At 41.3% G+C, this 21,782-nt stretch overlaps 1 protein-coding gene across 1 annotated transcript in view; it reads right to left on the reverse strand.

Annotated features, from left to right (window-relative positions):
* The window catches only part of LOC309548180 (uncharacterized protein), a 161,282-nt gene that overhangs the window by 58,885 nt on the left and 80,615 nt on the right, over positions 1–21,782 (reverse strand). Inside the window, exon 6 of the mRNA XM_082248136.1 lies at positions 592–828. Coding sequence (XP_082104262.1) covers positions 592–828 — 237 coding nt within the window. The remainder of the gene's footprint in view (positions 1–591; positions 829–21,782) is intronic.

Genomic DNA, 21,782 nt, shown 5'->3' on the forward strand with positions numbered 1-21,782 from the left:
AGTTGTGTGTCAAGCTATATTCTAGGCTTTCCATTAAGTATGCACGTGGTTTACTAGCAATATCACTTAAGTTTTTTAAAGCCAATGTGGTATATAGTATTGCATTTTGGTGTCCAATAATTGTATATTATGAGTGGACATCTGCTGTGGCTAATCTATATGGTCCTTAGTTTAGTGTCTCCGAGGTAAGATTTTATCTTCTTTACCAAAGGTTGTAGGAACTCATCTAGATACTGGCCCATTCTGGCTCCAACTGACTGTATTCCATTGACTATATGGCGACCTGGAGGAACATTTTTTTGTGTATTTTCGGAACTGTATAGATAATCAGAATCCTACATGTATTTGGGACTAAATATAATGCTTCTTTCTTAGTAAGAATACCCTTTTTCAAGTCCTTGTCTACTAATTTTTCTAGTTCTTTTTTGTAGCATTTTGTAGGGTTACTTTTAAGAGGTAGGTATGTGGTCATGTCTTGCAGTTGCCTGTCGAATTCCACTTTATATGCATCTTTAGACTGGAGAACAATGCCTCCCCCCTTATCAGCTGGTCTAATTACCAAATTAGTTTGTTTTTCCAGTCATTTGATACCAATTTCAAAATCATTAGCTTCTTTTGCTTTCCTTATTTCAATTCGTTGTAGGTCTTGTGTAACTAACTTTTTGAAGACCTCAATATGGCCATTGTCACTCACTGGAGGATTAAACAATGATCTATTTCCTAATGCTGTATGTTGAAATTCATCAATTCTTCCCGGTGAATTGTTCTGTGGAGGTTTAGCCAACATGTATTTTTTGATATTCAATTTTCTAACGTATTTTTGAATATCTACATATACATCAAATTTAGTCATATTCCTTACTGGTGCATATTTGAGTCCCTTATCTAAGACCCTTAATTCTTCTGTTGTCAATTGGGTATCTGTTAAATTAAAAATTCCCTCTCCTAGTGTTCTCTTTTCCGCTTGTTTCTTGTGTCCTGCTCTGCATCCTCTCTTCTTGGGGAATTTCTTCTTCCATATTCCTCTCTGTGTGTTTGTAGAGGAGTTCGGTTTTTGTTCCCATCGCCTAAAAACGCCTCAGGGTTCCGTTAGTATCTCTTTCTTCCCTTAGTGGCTCATATCGATTGCAGGTAGGGAGAGGGCTTCTAGTTGGGTACACATAATCTCTATCGTAATCTCTTCTATTAGGATTAGGTGACGGGCTTCTATTATGACATCCGTATCCCCTATTATTCTCCTGATTTTGGTGTCCTTGTCCAGGGCTTCTTCTCTGATACCATTGGTTTCCATAATTGGGTTGGTTGTAGTATCCCCCATTGGGATATCCATTCTGATTATTCCCCCTATTATAATAATGGTGTCTTACACCTCTTCCATAAATATAATTTCCTCACTGACCCCTAGGATGGCCATAATTTTCTCTTGGTCTCCAATTTCCTCTTGGAGTGCGATACTGGTCAGCCTGGCATGGTATGGTTTGTTCTGGTCTTTTAGTATCTTGTGCATGTAATCTAGGGTCGGGTCCATTATTAATTATCACCTCCTTTTCTGGGGGTGTTTGGTGCGATACCAGCTCACCTTTGAGTTTAGTCTGCCATTTGAAGACCTAATGTGTATCGTAATAATTTTTATCTCGTTGATATTTCTTCTTTTTGTGTTTTTTTATTTCTTGATCCTTATACTGTAGATCATTCCACAATTTATTAGATAGAACTATGAATTCTGGTGTATCTTTGAATCCTTCTAGAATAATATTGAGTTCTCCAATCTGTTGCTCAATCTTTTTCATTTTCCGCTGTTTTCTGTTTAGTATGAATTTTAGGAGTTCCAATTCCTTAAAATTAAAGAATTGGAACCATTCTTCTGTAGGTTCTTGGTCCATTAATCCATCATTATTGGGAACCTCCCACCTAAGTCTCCTAGGCGCTAGCTGCTCTTTTATATATCCCTCATGTGAGACCATATCTCACCATATACTAATCTTTTTCTCCATTAGATGTCCCAACTAAGAAAAATGCACTGTCCCTGTACTAATGACACTGGCAGGGAAGGAGTTAACATCAGGGGCAACCAAAGGGTTAAATAAAGGTTAGATAAGCTTCTAGGGAGTGCTTTCTAGATGGGGGGGTGCTTTGTCTTTGAGAACACAGAGATCCATGTTCCTGCTTAGCAAAAACACAGAATCGTTGTCTCCCCCTACTAGCAGAACAGCGATCTGCCTTGTTTACATAGGGAGACTGCTGTTCTGCCTCTCTCGTGAATGATCAGCGGGTCTGGGCGGCCATCGAGTCCACCGGATCCGCTGTGTCCAATGACAGCGGGAGCTGGTCGCCAGTGGCACGCATGCGTGCCGCAAACCCGGAAGAGGCGATCACGTATAGGTACATGATTTCGACTGTAGGAGCCACTGTCCTGCACTATATGTATGTGGGGCAGTTGGCAAGCAGTTAATTAAGATCTTCCGTAAGGTAGCCTCAGACAAAGGTGTTGATTTACTAAAGGCAAATAGACTGTGCACTTTGCAAAGTGCAGTTACTCCTGAGCTTAGTAAATGAGCAGAAGCTCTGCTGACTTCCATCATCTAATCATGTGCAAGCAAAAATGCTGTTTTTTTTTTTTTCTCCTTGCATGTGGTTGGGTATTCTTTGCAAAGTGAAGCTTTACATCATTTACTAAGCTCTGTAGCAAATGCACTTGCAAAGTGTAACTACACTTTGCAAAGTCCACGGTCTATTTGCCTTTAGTAAATCAACCCCATAGTGCTAACGCTCTGTTTATTTCCAGTGTGTCCAAACTTTTATGTAATGGAAGGGTTTAATTTTTAAAAAATAACTGTGCTATACATACCTGTGAGATTCTCTCCTGTGGCACAGAAATCAAAGCATATTTTATGGGTACAAGAAGGCTTTTGTTTTATTTAACCATGCCCCTGTAATCCCTTCCATTGTTAACACAATTTGGCCACACCCACTGATTGGCGCAGTGCGCATATCACTCAATATTGCTACTCTACTTGTGTGCCCCAGGTTTTTCATGCCCTTGCTGATTCTTTTTGGTATGTCAATACCCTGTTAACCAATACTACTATAATATGTATTAAGGCGGGGCTCCACCCAAAAGGGGAAGCTCCACTTGTTTGCTTCCTCCCCCCCTCTGCTGTCATACAGTATATGGCACCTTTCGGGGATGGGGGGGGGGGGGGCAGGTACCTGATTTTGATAGGTACCCATCCTGACGCCTGGGAGACCTCGACGCGGACCTTGCTGCAGGAAGTTCGGCCCAAACCCTTCTTCCCCCGTCCATTCAGAAAAGCACAGGAGCTCCTCTTTAACATTGTGAAGCTGTATAACTCCCTCTTCGTACAAAATGAATAAACATGGGATGGAAAAAAAAATTACATTGTTTTTCACAAAAGTGACTCTTTAGTTAATAGAAATGTACTTTCCGGTCAGTTCATGTGTGGCAATTACCAGTGTTTAAGTGATATACAAAGTCAGTCTCACCTTGGAAATTATTGTTCTGTTTCTGTATTGCAGTTTAACCAACCATGTTTAATCCTTGAAAATCTGTTGTTTAAAGTAGTGCTATATCCATGGTGACTACAATATTGAGCTCTTTGCTGGAAAGTGTTCTTGGAGAAATCATAATCTTCAAAAGACAAAAATGGCACACACAAGATCCCACGCTTAATTGAGCTGCCACTATACATTTACACAAACATCCTTTACTTTCTAGTTCAGTTTGTGCAACCATCTCTCATTCGGAAAAATAATGACAAAAAAACATTGGTTGCAGCCACTTCATTGTCACCTGTTTCTTCTCAAAACAAGTGAACATGTTATTTACTGTGCTTTGAAAAAGCCATCCTGGGGGTCCTGCCATTGTCACTATCAATAAAGAGAGATATGGTAAAGTACCAGAATGAATGACCGTTGTTTTATTTTACAATTCATCTCTCAACACATTTATTGTTCAATCAATAATGAAGCTGCGAGCAAAGCCGTGTTCTCTGTGAATTTTTGCAGTCTGCATCATAATGGTCTTCTCTTGCAATAGCTGTTGCTTTTATGCTTTTAATCACAGTATTTACTAAGTCAGTGTGAAAAGGGTAACTTATAATGAGTACTCAGTATACTGCAAACATTTTTCTCTTACATCTTGATGCTCTGTAAGTACAGTGATTAAGGGGGGCATTTTTTTCAAGCTATGGATTTATTTTTATTTTGGTGCAAATTTGCAATTTTTGGTTACCATGCTTATTTTCTATAGTTATCGAAATGTTGTTAGTGTGAACATCAGACGTTTGAGTCTTGGATCCCCAGTAATTATATATCACATTTTTTTTATATGATTTGATTTGAACAAAGTTGATTTTATTCGCCTTTTTTTTTATGTAGCTGCAATTAAATTTATTGAGAACCTGTATACAACAGCCAACCCACCAACTTTCAGCCCAGTGATACCTTCCCTTCTCTTTTCACCCCAGTCACCCCCTTTACCCGGATGTCCCTTACCTTCATGTATTTTTCATAATTTGTTTTTATAATTACCTTTTTCAGGCCAGTCAATTGATGCATCAGGGTCCTCAAAGATGCAGAAAGTGATACTGAAGTGATAACGTCAATGCTGTTGCACGATTTATTGTTCTGTGAGTATATATGCCTTTTAAAACATCAGGGAAATGTGTAAGGACGTTGAAACAACTAGACAGGTGCTGTCCTGACCGGGAGGGTAGGAGTTAAAGTGTAAGTCCACCCTAACACTAAAATCCCTGCATCTATAGACATCCATGATCTAACACTAACCTATTTAGCCCTGTAAAGAAGAAATCAGTATACATACCTTTTTTAAGCCGATCTGATCCGGTCTCCAGCGGCAGAAGCTCTGCAGAGGACACAGCCGACAACGACTGTGAAATGAATGGGGAGATCACCCAAAGACTTAATATGGGGCTTCTGTTGTTGGCTGTGTCCTCTGCACCCACCTCCACAGCGAAGCCGCGGCTGACAGCTCAGTGATGGGGACGGATCGGCTTTAAAAAGGCATGTATACAGATTTCTTCTTTACAGGGCTGGATAGGTTAGTGTTAGATCATGGATGTCTGTAGATGTAGGAATTTTAGTAATAGGGTGGACTTCTACTTTAACGCCTTTAATGGTTCTTTGGTCTTTTGGTGGGTTCTTCTCTGGGCCCGGCTTACTAATCCTTTTATATAAATTTTGGACAGTGGTCTAGTGAGAGAGTTCCACCCGGGGCACAAAGAATTCAAGGATTTTCACCCATGGAGAGCCTAGGGGAAAGGGATAGCTGTTTCTGGGGCACATAAGGGAGAGAGACAGAGAGGAGCAGAAGGAGGTTACCTATCACTATTAGGATGTACAGCCATCTGAACCTGGGGTTCGCCCCAAAGACATCAGCACTGGAGCATGCCTCTGAGGGATTTATATCTGCAGGAGAGTACCTTTGAAAGACTATAATTGCTTGGACTTCACCTGTGCAGGTATGCTGGGGCAGCACAAGCCTGTAGTTAGGAGTAGGGATGTAGCACTTGTATGTTGGACTTTGGAATGATCATTTTGCACTATTTCTAAGTAAAATATTGAAACATTGTCTTTGCCTGGTCTGAAGTTACTAAAGGGCTGCATCACAAGTAACTGGCACACGTAGTTCACAGAGTGGATCTTAACACAGTGGGGTATGAAGGTATTCAAGTGGATTATGTGAAGACATAAGTGGCTTCCAAGAGTAATAGAAGTTTAACAAGCAGCCTGTCAACAGCGTGTACCTGATAGCAGCGAGGGAGATGGTGTTCCGCCAGTAATCTGTCTCCCAGAGAAACAGGTGCGGATTCACTCCGCAGAGGTTGCTCTGCAGAGGTTGCCATCTTGTACAGAGGTATGGAAGTTCAAGAGTTCAGTGTCTGTGTGGAGCCCACGCAGAGTGCACAGTGGGGCCCACTCCACTACTGGGGAGTAGTAGTGGAAAACGCTGGGCAGATGGAGTAGTAGTGGAAAACGCTGGGCAGAAAAACGCTGGGCACACCTAGTTCACCGAGTGGATTTTAACACAGTGGGGCATGAAGGTATTCAAGAAGAGTATGTGAAGACATAAGTGGCTTCCAAGAGCAATAGAAGTTTAACAAGCAGCCTGTCAACAGCGTGTACCTGATAGCAGCGAGGGAGATGTTGTTCCGCCAGCAATCTGTCTCTCAGAGAAACAGGTGCGAATTCACTCCGCAGAGGTTGCCATCTTGTACAGAGGTATGGAAGTTCAAGAGTTCAGTGTCTGTGTGGAGCCCACGCAGAGTGCACAGTGAGGCCCACTCCACTACTGGGGAGTAGTAGTGGAAAACGCTGGGCAGATGGATGTGGACAGAGCTCAGTGTGTCCTTCCTAAATGCAGGTTACCTAGACGGTGTGCATTGTCACCGGGACCCGAAAGTTAACTGGAGAAAAATTGCAGTGCCAGTGTACATGGTGTACGTTCATCTCTAAGAGTAGAGGTCTGCCTTAAGGTCGAGTATTCTCCCATGGCAGCCTCAGCTTTGTCCCAGGGCATTGATGAAGATGGCAAAAAGTAAAGGTACGCTATGTGAACAAAGCGTCCCTGTACAGGGTGCCTAGCGTAGCCCAGAAGAACCCACTCCAGGGTAGGCCTTTCATGTGACCCTTGCTTGGCGCCCAAGAAGGAGGGAAACATAGAGGACGTGACGACCGCCCAGTAAACTTGACCTGCCCGCAAACTATTTACAAAAAAATCAGAAGTTGAGCTTTAAAGTATCAAGCAGCCTGCAGGTTTTTCTGTTGACAAGTTCAAAGTTCAGACACCTAGGAGTGCCTGTACTGCAGCCTGCAAATCTGCCAGGTAGGGCTGAAACTAGGACTATTGGGATTAGCAGAAACCCAATACTTTGTGGTAGTGTCAACGTTTGCCTGCTCTCTCCCACCTCCCACACATGCCTGTTGGACAATAAGCACAATGGGCTTCGTCACTAGTCAATGGAAATGTGCATTAGCCAAGATGGAGCAGGCAATCTTGGACACTACCAGGTAGTGGAAGAGCTTTGCTGAATAAAACTACCTGGAATTCACCCTTAGAAGCTGGGTTTTGAGACTGTTGCGAGTTCCTCTACATGCCAGCACTTTATTCTTGACAGCTGTGTGTGGACTAGGCACCATCATTTTGCTTTTCTATTGAAGTAGCCTGAAGTGGGGAGAAAAGGGTCAGTCTCTACTCTGATGTCTCTGGCAGAAACCACTCACAGAGGGAAGGGTCTATAACCCTTAACCATCAGCAGGGACCTTTGACTTTGTCCAAAAATCGTAGGTTATATTAGAATTTCAGGGCTTCCTCTAATGTACACAAGCATTGGATGGAGAAATTGGAAACCCTTTTGGTAAGCTCTCTTTATGCCCTAACATATTAAGTGATAAACTCCTCTCATTTGAGTACAGGTACACTTTGAGGCTGAACTTCAACCTTACCTTCAGTCTTGCACAAGGTGTATAGGTTCCTCTCCTGTACTGAAAAAGCTTAGTCTGATTTAACTGTACACTGTGAGCTTCCAACAGTGTGCATTAGAAACTTCATCCAGTCAGAGGCTCATTTCCTTTATGGTTTTTTCATAACTTCTCCCAAGGGCCAGCCCATGGCTTGCATCAAGGCTGAGACAGGGTGCTGTGATGTTTTAAAGCTTTGTATAGCACACTGCTGGCTCCTATCTCCAGCCTCCATTGCATAGAGAAGAGCAGAGACCTAATGATGCCATCACCGTGTCTAAAATATGGCATGTAGTGAGAATGGAAAGTTTGTTTTTTAAAGTTTATTTAGCATGTTGATGAGGGGAGAAGGAAGAACCAGCAAAGGCAAAATATAAGCAGATTAAACATCTGCCTTAAAGTGTAACTCCTATTTTGTTGCGTAAAGAACACTAACCTCTGGGTGATCTATGTAAGATTTGATCAAACTTTGTAGCAGATTCCTACCTTTTCCTGTTCTTAAGAAAAAGCTATTTGCTTTGCAATGTCCTGTGAAGATTGTAATGAATCAGACCCTTCAATTCAAGAATCAAACACTTATTGCACTTCCAGTGTTCTAATAAGGAAAACTGCAGTATCTGCAAATTCCTATTGCAGAAGATGTCTAAAACTTTACATGTATTTTTTACATATGTCTGAGAAAATCATTGAGCCAATCACACAGGAAAATTAAATTTCTAGGGTCAGTCAGTGGTGTACAAAATGCCTCCAGGTTGCCAATTTGCATTAAATGGTTGACAGTTTTAGTTTGAAATTTCAGATTGAAATAAAAAGCTTTTTTTTTTTAATCAAAAAACAACATTTAATTACAAAATGGTTTGTGTGGCAATTGTATATGCTATATTCCAGGAAGGCAGCAATACCACTTATAAGTCAGAAGAAAAGGTCAGCCAATGAAAGCCTTTACTTTCTGGGTAAATTTCTGGAAAAAAAAATCCTTAGACTTGAATAATATCTGAGGATAGATCTTAAATAAAATAGATTTTTCTTATTGGCTAACAAGCTGCCACATGTATTACATGCTGCCATTTACTTTTTATTTATTAATGTTTTTCTTGAATTCAGAAAATAAACAGTAATTGTGCTTTTAGGCTCGGTTCACACTTGTGCGATGCGGGAAAGCTGCGAATATGCAGCGTGATCCTGCATCGCATCCGCACATCTGGCAGTTCACACTGCCATATGTGATATGCAGGGGGTGTCAATTAAATGTTAACGACACCCCCAGTTTGATCGCATATTGCAGTGCGATCTGACAGTTTGCACAGGATCGGATCGCACAAGTGTGAACCACTGTGCGATCCGATTCTGAGGCGGCTCAAAAAATGCCTCATGTGCGTGTTTGGTGCAGATGCGCTGCGAATTCAGCCATACAAAGTGTATGGCTGAACTCGTATCCGCACAGGAGATCGCATGTAATGAAGGAGCAGTGCGCTCCGAATTACATGCGATTAGCGCATCCGCACTAATGTGAACCGGCCCTAATACTTGCAGAAGTATGCATTGGTAAAAGTTTCTATTGTCAGAGGTTGTGGTAACTTCTTACACTTCCAAAATCAATAAACACGATAAGGCTTCTATATAGCCAAGGATTTATAACAGAGAATTAGCACTTTTTAAAGCTTTTTGTTGTTGTTGTTCAGTCGTTTAATCATGTCCCACTCTTCGTGACCTCATAGACCATAGCGTGCCAGGCTTTTCTGTCCTCCACTGCCTCCCAGAGCTTGCTGAACTTCATGTTCATTGTTTCGATAATGCTATCTATCCATCTTGTTTTCTGTCATCCTCTTCTCCTTTTGCCTTCCATGTTTCCCAGCATCAGGGTCTTTTCCAATGAGTCCTCTCTTCACATTAGGTGGCCAAAGTATTTGAGTTTCAACTTCAGGATCTGTCCTTCCAGTGAATTTTCAGGGTTGATTTCCTTCAGGATTGACTGATTTGATCTTCTTGCCATCCAAGGGACTTTTTAGAGTCTTCTCCAACACCATAGTTCAAAAGTATTAATTCTTCAGCATTCAGCCTTCCTTATGGTCCAACTTTTACAGCCATAGGTTACTACTGGGAATACCATAGCTTTGACTACACTGCACTTTGTTGGAAGGATGATGTCTCTGTTTTTTATAATGTTGTCTAGATTTGCTATTGCTTTCCTCCCAAGAAGCAAGCTTTTAAAGCTTTTAAAGCTTAACTCTGTGTAAAATCTAGAATTTCCCCCATATCGCCCCCTCCACACACTGCAAGGAGTACATTTTTGGTTTTTACAAGAGGTATTAGAATAAAAAGCAACACCCACCCTTTTCCTTGCTCTTTGGCAGCTGATGCTCTTCTCTACTTTCCAGCCTCCCAGAATGTGGGGTGGCCCTTGACATGCTTACATACAATGCAGGAATGCTGGTTCAGCATTGCATGCGATGACAATGGAGAGCTGTAGGTGATCGAGCTTTGGTGGTCCAGTTACAGACAGAGGGGGAGTGTGTCAGAAAAAGAAATACAGTTACTATTTTACCTTATTTATAGCCCCCTAGACAAATGAGAATTTAAACTTCAGGGCCAGTTCACCCTAGAATTGCACAGGAATTTGATCCATGTTCCTGTGTGGTTTCTGTGCTTTCCCCTGCAGTGCGATTTGGCAGCCCCTTCATTTGCATGGACTGCCAAATCACACTGGACTGCACAAAAAGTAGTGCATAAACTGCTTTTGAAAAATGTGCTGCACCAAATTGCATGGTACTGTGGTACTATGTCACCTGGTGCCCACAAGCGCACTGCATTTGGGGTGCAGTTAACACTGTATTGGCAAAGGCGGTGCATTTTGAATGTGGCGCAGGAAAACATGCTCAGAGCTCATCTTTTTCACACCATGTGCGCCCTGCTTCACACTGCCACAACTTGTCCTGCAACTTGAGAGTTCAAAGTTACATGACAAGTCACGCCCCCATCAGCGGTAATGGAACTCTTCCAAAAAAAATCAGCTTGAGTCGCTCCCACTTAGAAAAAGGTTCCTGCACTACTTTTAGTCCGACTTTAATACGACTTGCATTAAATTCTGAAGGCATGTCGGATTCAAAATAGTGGCAGTGTGAACCGGGGCTTACAATCCACGAGGTCTGGACCTCACTGCAAGGTTAGTTTTTTCAGCTGCCTGGTGTTGGGCTTTAATTTTCACAGCTGATTTCTATTGCTTCTCTTTAAGAGAAACAATTCCCCAATCAACTTATTTTAAGCCTCATGCACACTGGACATTTTTACAGCTGCTGTTTTTGGCGTCAGTCATTTTTTTCTGCAGCCAGTAAACTCCCCAGCATGTTATCCTATGTGTTCATGCACACATAAGCTGTAATCAGCAGTTTTTGGCAGAGGCGTTTTCTGGCTGAAAGAAACCCCCAGAACTAGTGGGTTTTAACCACTTCAGCCCGGAAGGTTTTACCCCCTTAATGACCAGGCCATTTTTTGCGATTCGGCACTGCGTTACTTTAAGGCAGTCAAATTCCGCGGTCGTGCGACGCTATACCCAAATACAATTGATGTCCTTTTTTTTCCCCACAAATAGAGCTTTCTTTTGGTGGTATTTGATCACCTCTGCAGTTTTCAGATTTTGCGCTATAAACAAAAAGAGCGACAATTTTGAAAAAAACGCAATATTTTTTACTTTCTGCTATAAAACATTCCCAATAAAAAAATTTTCAAAATGTAATTATTTTATCAGTTTAGGCCAATTTGTATTCTGCTACATATTTTTGGTAAAAAAATTCCCAAAAAGCGTATTTTAATTGGTTTGCGCAAAAGTTATAGTGTTTACAAACTACGGGATAGATTTTTGGACTTTTTATTTATTTATTTATTTTTTTTTATTGGTAATGGCGGCGATCTGCAATTTTTAGCGGGGCTGCGACATTGCGGCAGACAGATCGAACTGACATTTTGGACTCTTTTTGGGGACCAGTGACCCTAATACAGTAATCAGTGCTAAATAATATGCACTGTTACTGTACAAATGACACTGGCAGGGAAGGAGTTAAAACTGGGGGTGATTAAAGGGGTTAAATGTATGACTAATATGCTTTCTGACTGACGCGCGCGCCACCGAAAACACATGCACTCCAGTCACATAGTACTACGTGACTGGACGCAGCCGAGCCGCCCTGCCACAGTAAAAAGGCGGCGGGTGGTCGGCAAATGGTTAAGAGGCGTTTTTCAGTTGTAAAAATGCTCTAACACTAATGTAGCACCCTACAGGTAGGTGCTAGGTAAAAGTATAGTGGGCCTTGGCTGCCTAACAGCAGGGCCATGATTTCAGCTGGACTGTCATGTCTCCCAGGTGAGGTTACTGGGAGGGGAGTCTCCCCACTGGCCCTGTGAGAGGATTCTCATTGGGCAGTGGAGGAAACCCAATCAGTGACCCAGTCAGGCTTGTACCCCAGAAGGCAGATTCTGCTGCAGAGGATTCTGGGAGTGGGTATAAGTTTGAAGGGAATGCCTGACGCAGCGTCTTTGGCGGGAAGCAGAGTCCCTGCTCCTGTCAGAAGGATCAGGTGTCTCGGGTAGCGGCCTGGGAGTCCAGAGAGTGCTGAGTTGAGCTACAGAGGGGATCCGGTGTGCCGAGGACCAGTGGAGGAGAGGGGTTCAGTTCCAAGAAAGCCTGCCAAGGTCATGGGTACTGTGAACTGCCCCTGGGGGTCTGTCTAGTGTAGAGGGGACCACTCCAGTGAAGGTCCCAGGGATCCAGGAGCCAGCTATCTGTAAAGGGGGTGCCTAGTCAGAGGACCCTGAAGTGTAAAAGGGGGCACCAGTGGTTGGGCCCTGAAGAGTCAGTGTACAGTGTGCAGTGTACAGAGTTAAGAGTTGCAGCAGCACAAGCAGTGACAAGGAGCTACCTCAGCCAGTGAAGGGCTGGAGGGAGCTGTTCAGTAACTTTTGAGCTAAATTGAGTGTCAAGAGTCAAGTGTTCTACAGTCCGGGATCTTCTGAGTTAACAAACAAGTTAAAGTCGAAGTTGTAGCACTATTCAGCAAGTCAGTATATTTAAGCAACAGGAGGCGTTGGTCGGCATTTAGCTGGCGTTAAGACAGCGCCAATGGGCATTTTTCTGTACAGAGCTCCAGTTAAGCCTAGAAGAGCCAGAGGAGTATCCCACTCATTCCCTTCTCCCATCCCCTAAATACAATAAACAAAACAAACCAAAGATGCCGCAATGGTCATTGTCTCAGTTCTCACACCTGGGTTCACAACTTAAATGTGTTGGAAGTGTCAAAGGGTAACAATGGCAGACCCAAGGCCTGGAAATATTGCTACACTGATAAAAGCTTAAAAACGCTGAAAAATGCAGAAAAAACGGGGCTATTCTGCGTTTATTAATGTTTTTGAGCCATAAGCTATGTACACAAATACTTGGGCAATCCCAGCTTTTCCATTTAAATGCAATTTAATTAGCTTTTTAGAAATCAATAAGGTGAAGAAAGGTTATGTGCTGTCTAATGTTTACTTGATGTTTATAATAACATCTGTGGCTTTTCGTCAAGAAAATAAATTTGCATTTTAGTTACCCAAACAGCGTTTCTTCACGCAAAGAAGTGAACTGTGTCTCCAGATGCAGCTCATTGCTCTGCCCTGAGCATGCAGCACATTTCTAGTGCTTATGGTCTCTGTTAAACAAGCTGGTAAGCTAGGTCTCTAGACACAGCTCACCGCTCTAAGCCTTTTTTATTGATTAGGTTAGTTTTTAAGATGCTGTGACAGTCTCTATTCATCCCTATGGGTGAAAAATTGTATCATTCAGAGACATTGGGGAAACAATAAATTAACTTGATGGACCTGTGTTTTTTTTCATCCGGACTAACTATATAACAGAGGTACCAACATTAAGTGTATTTCTGTGCACACAATGGGCAATGTGTGTAATGTTAAGGTTACATGTCAACCAATTTATCTGCAAAAAAAGGAGTCAGAGCCCTGAGCTCTAGCTAGAGAAACAGCTCACTGGTTTGAGCAAAAAAGACCTAAGCATAAGTGTGTTACACATTAACGCTCACTGACATATGCATGCTTAGATGGTTTGTTCACTCAGCTAGTTCAGAATATCTTTCTTGCTCCATGTAGTATACAAATAGATTTTGACCTGTTCTTTTTTTTTCAGTCCACACACACACACATGTGTTTTTCATTTACCATAAAATAATTTTCCCAAACCTAGTTACAAAAACTAGCCTAGTTCTAAATCTGGCTTTGGTCTCATTTTCATATAAAGACAGTGGCCTATCCATTGCCTCCTGAGCAGCTAGAACACACTAATGATATTTTGCACCATTCATAACGAGCAGGGTACCTAATTTGAGCGTCTAACTCTACAGAACATAGGGGATGTTTAAAACAGGGTGGTCGCCAGTGGTGGGCCGCATCTACTGCATGGTTCCCCAGGTCCTCAATACTACAATTCCCCATCACTGCAGCAGCTGGCATTTCTCTCCACCTTTGCTTCCCTTAGGCTCTTTTTTGGCTCTGGTGTTTCCCATGACATACACTAGGAGAGGATTAGAGCTAACAGGAGCAATAGGGAGAGGAGAGTATTTGTCCTAGCAGGGTAAGCTTGGGGAAGGGGGGGGGAGGGTATGTTTTAGGGGGCATTAGTGGGGGGGTAGGGGGAGAGGATTTATGTTAGGAGGGTACATTTTAGGGGAGAAGATTAGTGCTTAGAGGGGAAATTTGTAGGAGGAGAGTTCTTGTGCTGGGGGGGGGGATTGGGGGAGAGGATTAGTGCTTGGAGGTGAAATTGGGGGGGGGTTGCTGGAAGGTGGGATGGGGGGGAGAGGAAAATGGTAGAGGGGGATTTGAGGGGAGAGCATTAATGCAGGGGGGTTTGGGGGAGGAGATGATTTGTGCATAAGGGGGTAATGTTTTTCCTGGGAGGGGATATTTGGGGGGGGGTGGGGACAGGATTCATGCTGGGGGTATTTGGAGGGGAGAGAATTTTTGGTGGGAGGGGGGAGCGGATTTGTGGTGGTGGGTAGAGGAGATTTAGGGGGAGAGGATTTGTGTTAGTAGGTGGACTTTGGAGGAGGGTGGAGGATTTATGCTGGGGAGGGGGGATTAGAATGCTGGAATTTGTGTTAGGGAGGGGGGAATGGGGGGGGATTTGTGGTAAGAGGTGTAATTCTTGAGGGGGGGATTTGTGCTAGGAGGTGGAATGTGGGGGCATTAGTGCTGGAAGGTTACACAACCAGTCTCTTCATTTTGTACTCCTGAGTCCTGATCCCTGCATTCTGTGTGTTATACACTCCTGAGCCCTGCCCTTTGTTTGTCATGTATTCCTGTCCCTTGCACTCTGTGTGTTATGTACTCCTAAACACTAACCACAGCTTTGTGTGTTACAATCCTAGTAACACTCCTGATTTAAAAAGTAACTCCATTCCTGTTGAGAAAAAAAAAAACAATGTACAATGTCCATGTACAATGCAAGGATTTTTAACAAGATTTGTAGCAGATTTCCTACCTTTTGTTGCTCTGAAGAAATAACTGTTTGTTTACCGTTTCCTTTTCAGGCTAATTCTAAATGGGAGGGACAGGTTCGTTATATTCAGCAGATGTACTCTGAGTGTTCTAATGAGAAAGGCTGCAAGGTCTGCATCACATTAGTACATATAAGTCTAAACCTTGGTGAGTATCTCACCAAAAGTGATATTCCTATTGCAAGGGGTGCCTAAAATTTGACTTGTATCTTAGTGCAGACTTCTGGGAAAATCAGTGATCCAATCACACAAGCAGGAAATTACATTTCGAGGGGGGAAATGTGCACCAACAGTGTATAGGACGCCTCCAGGTTGCCATATCACATTACATTTTACAGAAAATTACAGTGGCTGTAGATTGATAAATAAAGATATGTTTTATAACATTCAATTGCAACATGGCTTGTGTAGCAACTGTATATGCTACAGTATATATATATATATATATATATATATTTTTTTTTTTTTTTTTTTTTACATGAAAGTTGATTTTCCCTTTAAAGCCTTTAAATGTACCCTTTAAATTCAGAAGCTTTTTCAGGCAAGATATAGCTCAGAGGTATCTAGCTGGCTAGGGGCTGATGGCCCCTTATACAAAAGCAGCATGATGTAAACTTGTTCTGAAAGAAATATGTAATTTGCCTTTGCTGGCCTGCTTCTAAAAATGCTAACCAGTTAACTCTGGTATCAACACTTTTTGAGTCAGGGTGGGTCAGAATTTCTTATCTGAAAGTTTTTCCAGGTAAGCGACTTCTATAGCAATCATATTATAATATTAGTATAAAAGAAAGACAGGTTAAAAATAAGGTCAGCAATGGCAGCACACTTATTTTCAGCTCCGGACTGTATTGTCTGCCATTTTAAAAAAAATGAGAAAATCTACCCAAGCAACTACAAAGGATGGTAGGATAAATAAAAGAACATAAAGATGTAGAGATGTTCTGAAATGATTGGCAGCATGCGTTTTTCATTAGCCAGGAAAAAAGAAAGAAGAAGCCTGGAAGCCCAGCAATGACAAGGGAAGTCTTGCCAATCTATTTTAAATGGATGCAAGGAGAATCCTAACTGATGATTTTTTTTGATTGAAAGGTTGCAAAAGAACATTCCCAGAATCCCTTAAAGTATGCACATGAATATAGTCTTTTACAAGGTTGAACTGCAGGAACTGGAAATTTTTCAAGCAACATTTGCATCGGTTATTTTTATCTTCATTGTTGAATACTGCCTGCCTATTTTAAACCAACCTTTTAAAAATCTGAATATCCAAATGGATGGCAAGGATGCCATACTGGAGTTTATTTACTACAGCTAGAGAATTGTGACTCATTTTGTCCTCTTTAGCTTTAGTAAATAAACCCCAATGCATTTAAAGCGGAGTTCCACTCATTTATTTAAGATACAATAAATCAAATGCCCATCCCCATTTTATTGTAAAATTATAACTTTTTTTTTATTTTTTTTCCCTCTAAATAATTTTATTTACCTTTATTTAAGTATCTTCTGAAGAACTTCCGGCTCCAGTCGCCTAGGTGATTACGTTATTAGGCGCTTCCCATGGACACCTGGGATATTGATGTCATGTATCCCAGCAGTCCATGGGAGTCGTCAAATACCGAAATCTTGAGCTATTTCCCGACCAGAGGAGTTGCTATGGCAACATGTCAGGAGGAAGGAGAGCCGCCCAGGCAGGAGATCAGGAGGTGTATGCTGGGTAGCCAGCTGCACCTAATCCTGGAAAGAGATACATGAGGGCTTCAGATGCCCACAGTGGACATGGACCCTGCCAGCTTCCGAGATCAAGGTATTTATTATTTATTTAAAAATAAATTGGAAGGACTACACTATATATACTATAGTAATGTTACAAATAAAGTGACCAAAATTGCAGCAGAGTATTTAAAAAAAATGACTTGGGGAACTGGAACTCCTCTTTAATGTAGTATGTAACAGATGCCCTACTGCATAGTTAGTATTAGGATTATAATACTATGCTGAATTCCTTCTGCTTCAATTATGGGTCTCATTTCTGTAGTAATGAACTTCTTCATCCAAGTTGTAGTAATTCAGAAAAAGACATTTCATAATGTGTAGTTAAGAAGAATTGTTATGGCATAGGTAGAGATGTAACATTTCTGGAAATTTTAAAGCCATGGGAAAAAAATGTTTTTTTTTGGAACATTAAAAAAAAAAACTTAGTGTGGAATACCGTATTTTCGGGCGTATAAGACAACTGGGCGTATAAGACGACCTCCAACTTTTCCAGTTAAAATATAGAGTTTGGGATATACTTGCCGTATAAGAACCCTCTTCCAATGCACACCAAATAAAAATTAAAAAAACATCAGATTTGATTTCAATATGTAAACGTGAAACAGTGCAAGTGGATTAAACTTTTCCAAATTCACTCTAAAGCTGAAAGGAAGGATAAAACAATAAACCCATGGGAGCTGCCATGCTCCACAGTCCTCCTCCTTGTATCCCAGTCTCTTCTATAGTTGTTCCCCCTTACTTGCACATTACTCCCTTTCACAGTCCCCTTTACAGCCCCCTCCCTTACCTTACACAGCAAATAGAGGATGCAGCATGTCCGAGCATAAGGCAGGAGCTATCCAACCTTCCATTTAACAGGAAGATTGGTTGCTAGGACCGCCCCTAGCAACAACAAATCACAGGCTTTTTAACTTAGACAGCTCCTGCCTTCTGCTCAGAAATGCTGCGTGCTCTATCTGCTACCTGCTATGTAAGTATGAAATCGGCGGCGGGGGAAGGAGGAGTCACACAGGAGAGGAGAAGACACATTTACTGATGCCACAGCACCTGTCACCTGCACAAACTCCACCCAACTCACCCCCTGCAGCCAGCACTGGAACTAGCAGTGCAGGAAGCTCAGTCTACACTGCAGAGCCTGACATACCAGAGCAGGGCGCAGTGAGTGATATTGAAAGCAGCAGCATCTTCTCCCCTGCTCGGGGTGGAGGTAGGGGCGAGGGAGCCTGGATGGGAGTTCTCTGTCAGCTTAGGCAGTCCGTGTGGCAGCATAGCTGAAGTGCTCTCAATCCTCACACCACATGCAGCCAGCAGGACGCCAGCACAGCCTACCCTGCCTATAGGTAGCGCCGGCCCTGCTTACAACCCCGAGCATCCCGCGACCGTTTTTTAAACCCCCCTCCGCATATTCTCCAGTTCGGCTCCAGCATCCGCCCTATAAGACGACACCTGGCGTATAAGACGACCCCCGACTTTTGAGAAGATTTTCCTGGGTTAAAAAGTCGTCTTATACGCCAGAAAATACGGTAGTTTTACAAATTGAAAGTCGTTTTGTTACACTAGAAAGGTGAAATGCAGTGTATATAAAAGTGTTATGCACAAAATAAAAGTACAGCTTATTTGGTAAACTAAACTTGCTTTCTAAAGTTGTATTTTTTATTACAAATGTAATAGCAAGGACTGCATATGTTAAGAACATTTCAACTATACATGAGAACAGATAACCACCCCCTTTCTGTCATATTAATGTAAAAGCTTCCGGCTAATACGCATTTTACATAGCTCCTTACTGTCCCTGCTTTGGAGGAACTGTCCCTGATTTGGAACAAAGTCCATTTGTCCCTTTTTCCTCCTCATTTGTCCCTCATTCTGGTCTGATATGCATAGTTGTATAGAAATTGCACTGTTTATCTTTCAAAAAGTGTTTCCCAGAGCTAAACCTTTCATCCAATTTCAAAATTTCTGCATTGTAAATTTCAAAAGCCAATATAAAGGAATAGTAGTGGTAAAAAAGCCCCTGTGGGCTTAGCAAATCTTTTTTTTTTTTTTTAATTCTCGTTTAAGGGAGTGTGTCCTATTCCTTCATACTTTTGCTAATAGCTGTCTCTCATTCTCATCTCAAAAAGTTGGGAGGTATGATTTTCAGTTATTGACAATGCTGATCCAGAAGCATATATTGCTCATGCAATTTTCTCCTGATTTTCAGATGTCATTTTATCTATAAATGTGGCAGTTGTGTCATTTTGGGAGGCAGTGATTTGTAACACTTCCTTGCTTGAAGGTGCTGCTGGTGAAGAAGCAACATAAAAGGTGTTTCTGGAAGGAGAACTCTGTAGGGCACCTCTGGCACGCCAGGGTGTGTTTTGGTCATCTTTGTAGTATTTGGAAAATAATATTTCACCTCTCAATATTCGCAAATTACAGCATTGCTCTCAGCAGAAATTGCACTGTAAAAATGTTTCCAAACTCTAGCTGTTGGTCTCACCATTTTACTAAGAGGAGGAAACGAAAAACCAGTTTACTGACCAGACTACACGGAAACATTATGCTGTGATGGTGGAGAACATTAATAGGAATGAAGAACATTGATAGACCAACACAAAGTGGCACATAATTGGGAAGTGAAAGGAAAATGATAAATGGTTTTCAATTTTTTTTACAAATAAATATCTGAAAAGTGTGGCGTGCATTTGTATTCAGCCCCCTTTACTCTGATATCCCTAAGTAAAATCTAGTAGAACCAATTGACTTCAGAAGTCACCTAATTAGTAAATAGAATCCACCTGTGTGTAATTTATTCTCAGTATAAATACAGCTGTTCTGTAAGAAGCACACCAGACAGGTCAGAGATAAAGTTGTAGAGAATTTTAAAGCAGTGTTAGGTTATAAAAAAATATTCCAAGCTTTGAACATCTCATGGAGCACTGTTCAATCCATCATCCGAAAATGGAAAGAGTATGGCACAACTACAAACCTACCAAGACATGGCCATCAACCTAAACTGACAGGCCGGCCAAGGAGAGCATTAATCAGAGAAGCAGCCAAGAGGCCCATGGTAATTATGGAGGAGCTGCAGAGATTCACAGCTCAGGTAGGAGAATCTGTCCACAGGACAACTATTAGTTGTGCACTCCTCAAATCTGGCCTTTATGGAAGAGTGGCAAGAAGAAAGCCATTGTTGAAAGAAAGCCATAAGAAGTCCCATTTGCAGTTTGTGAAGTCATGTGGAGGACACAGCAAACATGTGGAAGAAGGTGCTCTGGTCAGATGAGGACAAAATTAAACTTTTTGGCCTAAAAGCAAAATGCTGTATAACAAAAAACTAACACTACACATCCCCCTGAACACACCATCCCCACTGTGAAACTTGGTGGTAGTAGTATCATGTTGTGGGGATGCTTTTCTTCAACAGGCACAGGGAAGCTGGTCAGAGTTGATGGGAAGATGAATGGAGCCAAATAGAGGGCAATCTTAGAAGAAAACCTGTTAGAGTCTGCAAAAGATGTGAGACTGCGGTGGAGGCTCATATTTAAGCAGGAGAACGACCCTAAACATACAGCCAGAGCTACAATAGCATGGTGCAGATCAAAGCATATTCATGTGTTAGAATGGCCCAGTCAAAGTCCAGACCTAAATCCAATTGAGAATCTGTGGCAAGACTTGAAAATTGCTGTTCACAGATGCTCTCCATCAAATCTAACAGAGCTTGAGCTATTTTGCAAAGAAGAATGGGCAAAAATGTCACTCTCTAGATGTGCAAAGCTGGTAGAGATATACCCAAAAAAGATTTGTAGCTGTAATTGCAGCGAAAGGTGGTTCTACAAAGTACTGACTCAGGGGGGCTGAATACAAATGCATGCCAAATATTCACATATTTATTTGTAAAAAAAATTTGAAAACTATTTATCATTTCTCTTCTACTTTATGTTCTTCTTTGTGTTGGTCTATCACATAAATCCCAATAAAATACATTTACATTTTTGGTTGCACCATGACAAAATGTGGAACATTTCACGGGGTATAAATACTTTTTAAAGCACTGTATATTACTTATCATTGCAAAAGAACATATTCCACACGTCTTTTTTCCCCCTATTTTTTCCAATTTTTCTGTTTTTTTTTTTCCAGGCCTTCCCATCTCTAGGCATAAGCCATGTTGAAACACTCAACAATCATTTTGACTTTATGGGGTCGATTTACTAAAGGCAAATTGGCTGCTCACATTGCACTTTGGAAGGCAATTTGCTTATTAAATGCTGTGAAGTTTCACTTTGGAATGTATATAATAACGTGCAAGTAAAATAAGAAAAAACAACAGTATTCTCGCTGGCCCGTGATTGGATGAAGGAAGTCAACAGAGCTTTACCTCATTACTAAATCAACCCCTATGTCTCAGATAACTTAGACTGATCTCAACATATGACACATCGTTACAAAAAACTGCATTGGTTTAATTTATAATATTGTTAAAAATATACAATGCATTTTGTTTTACATAAATGAAACATGAATATGTTCTTCAGCATGAGAAACAACAAGAGATGAAATAAAACTCATTGCCATATGCAGGATATTTTAGTAGTGCCACAGGTACATTCAATTATCAAATTCATGATAATTAACTGAAGCTACAAAATGCAGTTAAATCTGCAGACTATTGATATTTTCATAGTGTATTTGAAAATTAGGTCTCTGTAAAACATATAAGGTACACCTGAATTGGCAGTTTTGGTTTTTGCTGGCTTAAATTTATTTGCTATTTTACTGGGTTTGTTTAATGAAAAATAAATACGGTACATTTGCTTAGCATACTAATGAAATACGATTGTCAATTTTATACCCAGAAGAGAAGGGGATGCACTTTGCCCTCATTTGAAACAGGAAAACTTTTTTAAATATTCTATTTATTATTGAGCTGATTTGTACCTGGTAATTGCTAGATACCTTACAAAACATGTATAACTGTTGTATTAC

This window comes from Pelophylax lessonae (assembly GCF_965119305.1).
Source record: "Pelophylax lessonae genome assembly, chromosome: 2".
Taxonomy (NCBI): Eukaryota; Metazoa; Chordata; class Amphibia; order Anura; family Ranidae; genus Pelophylax; species Pelophylax lessonae.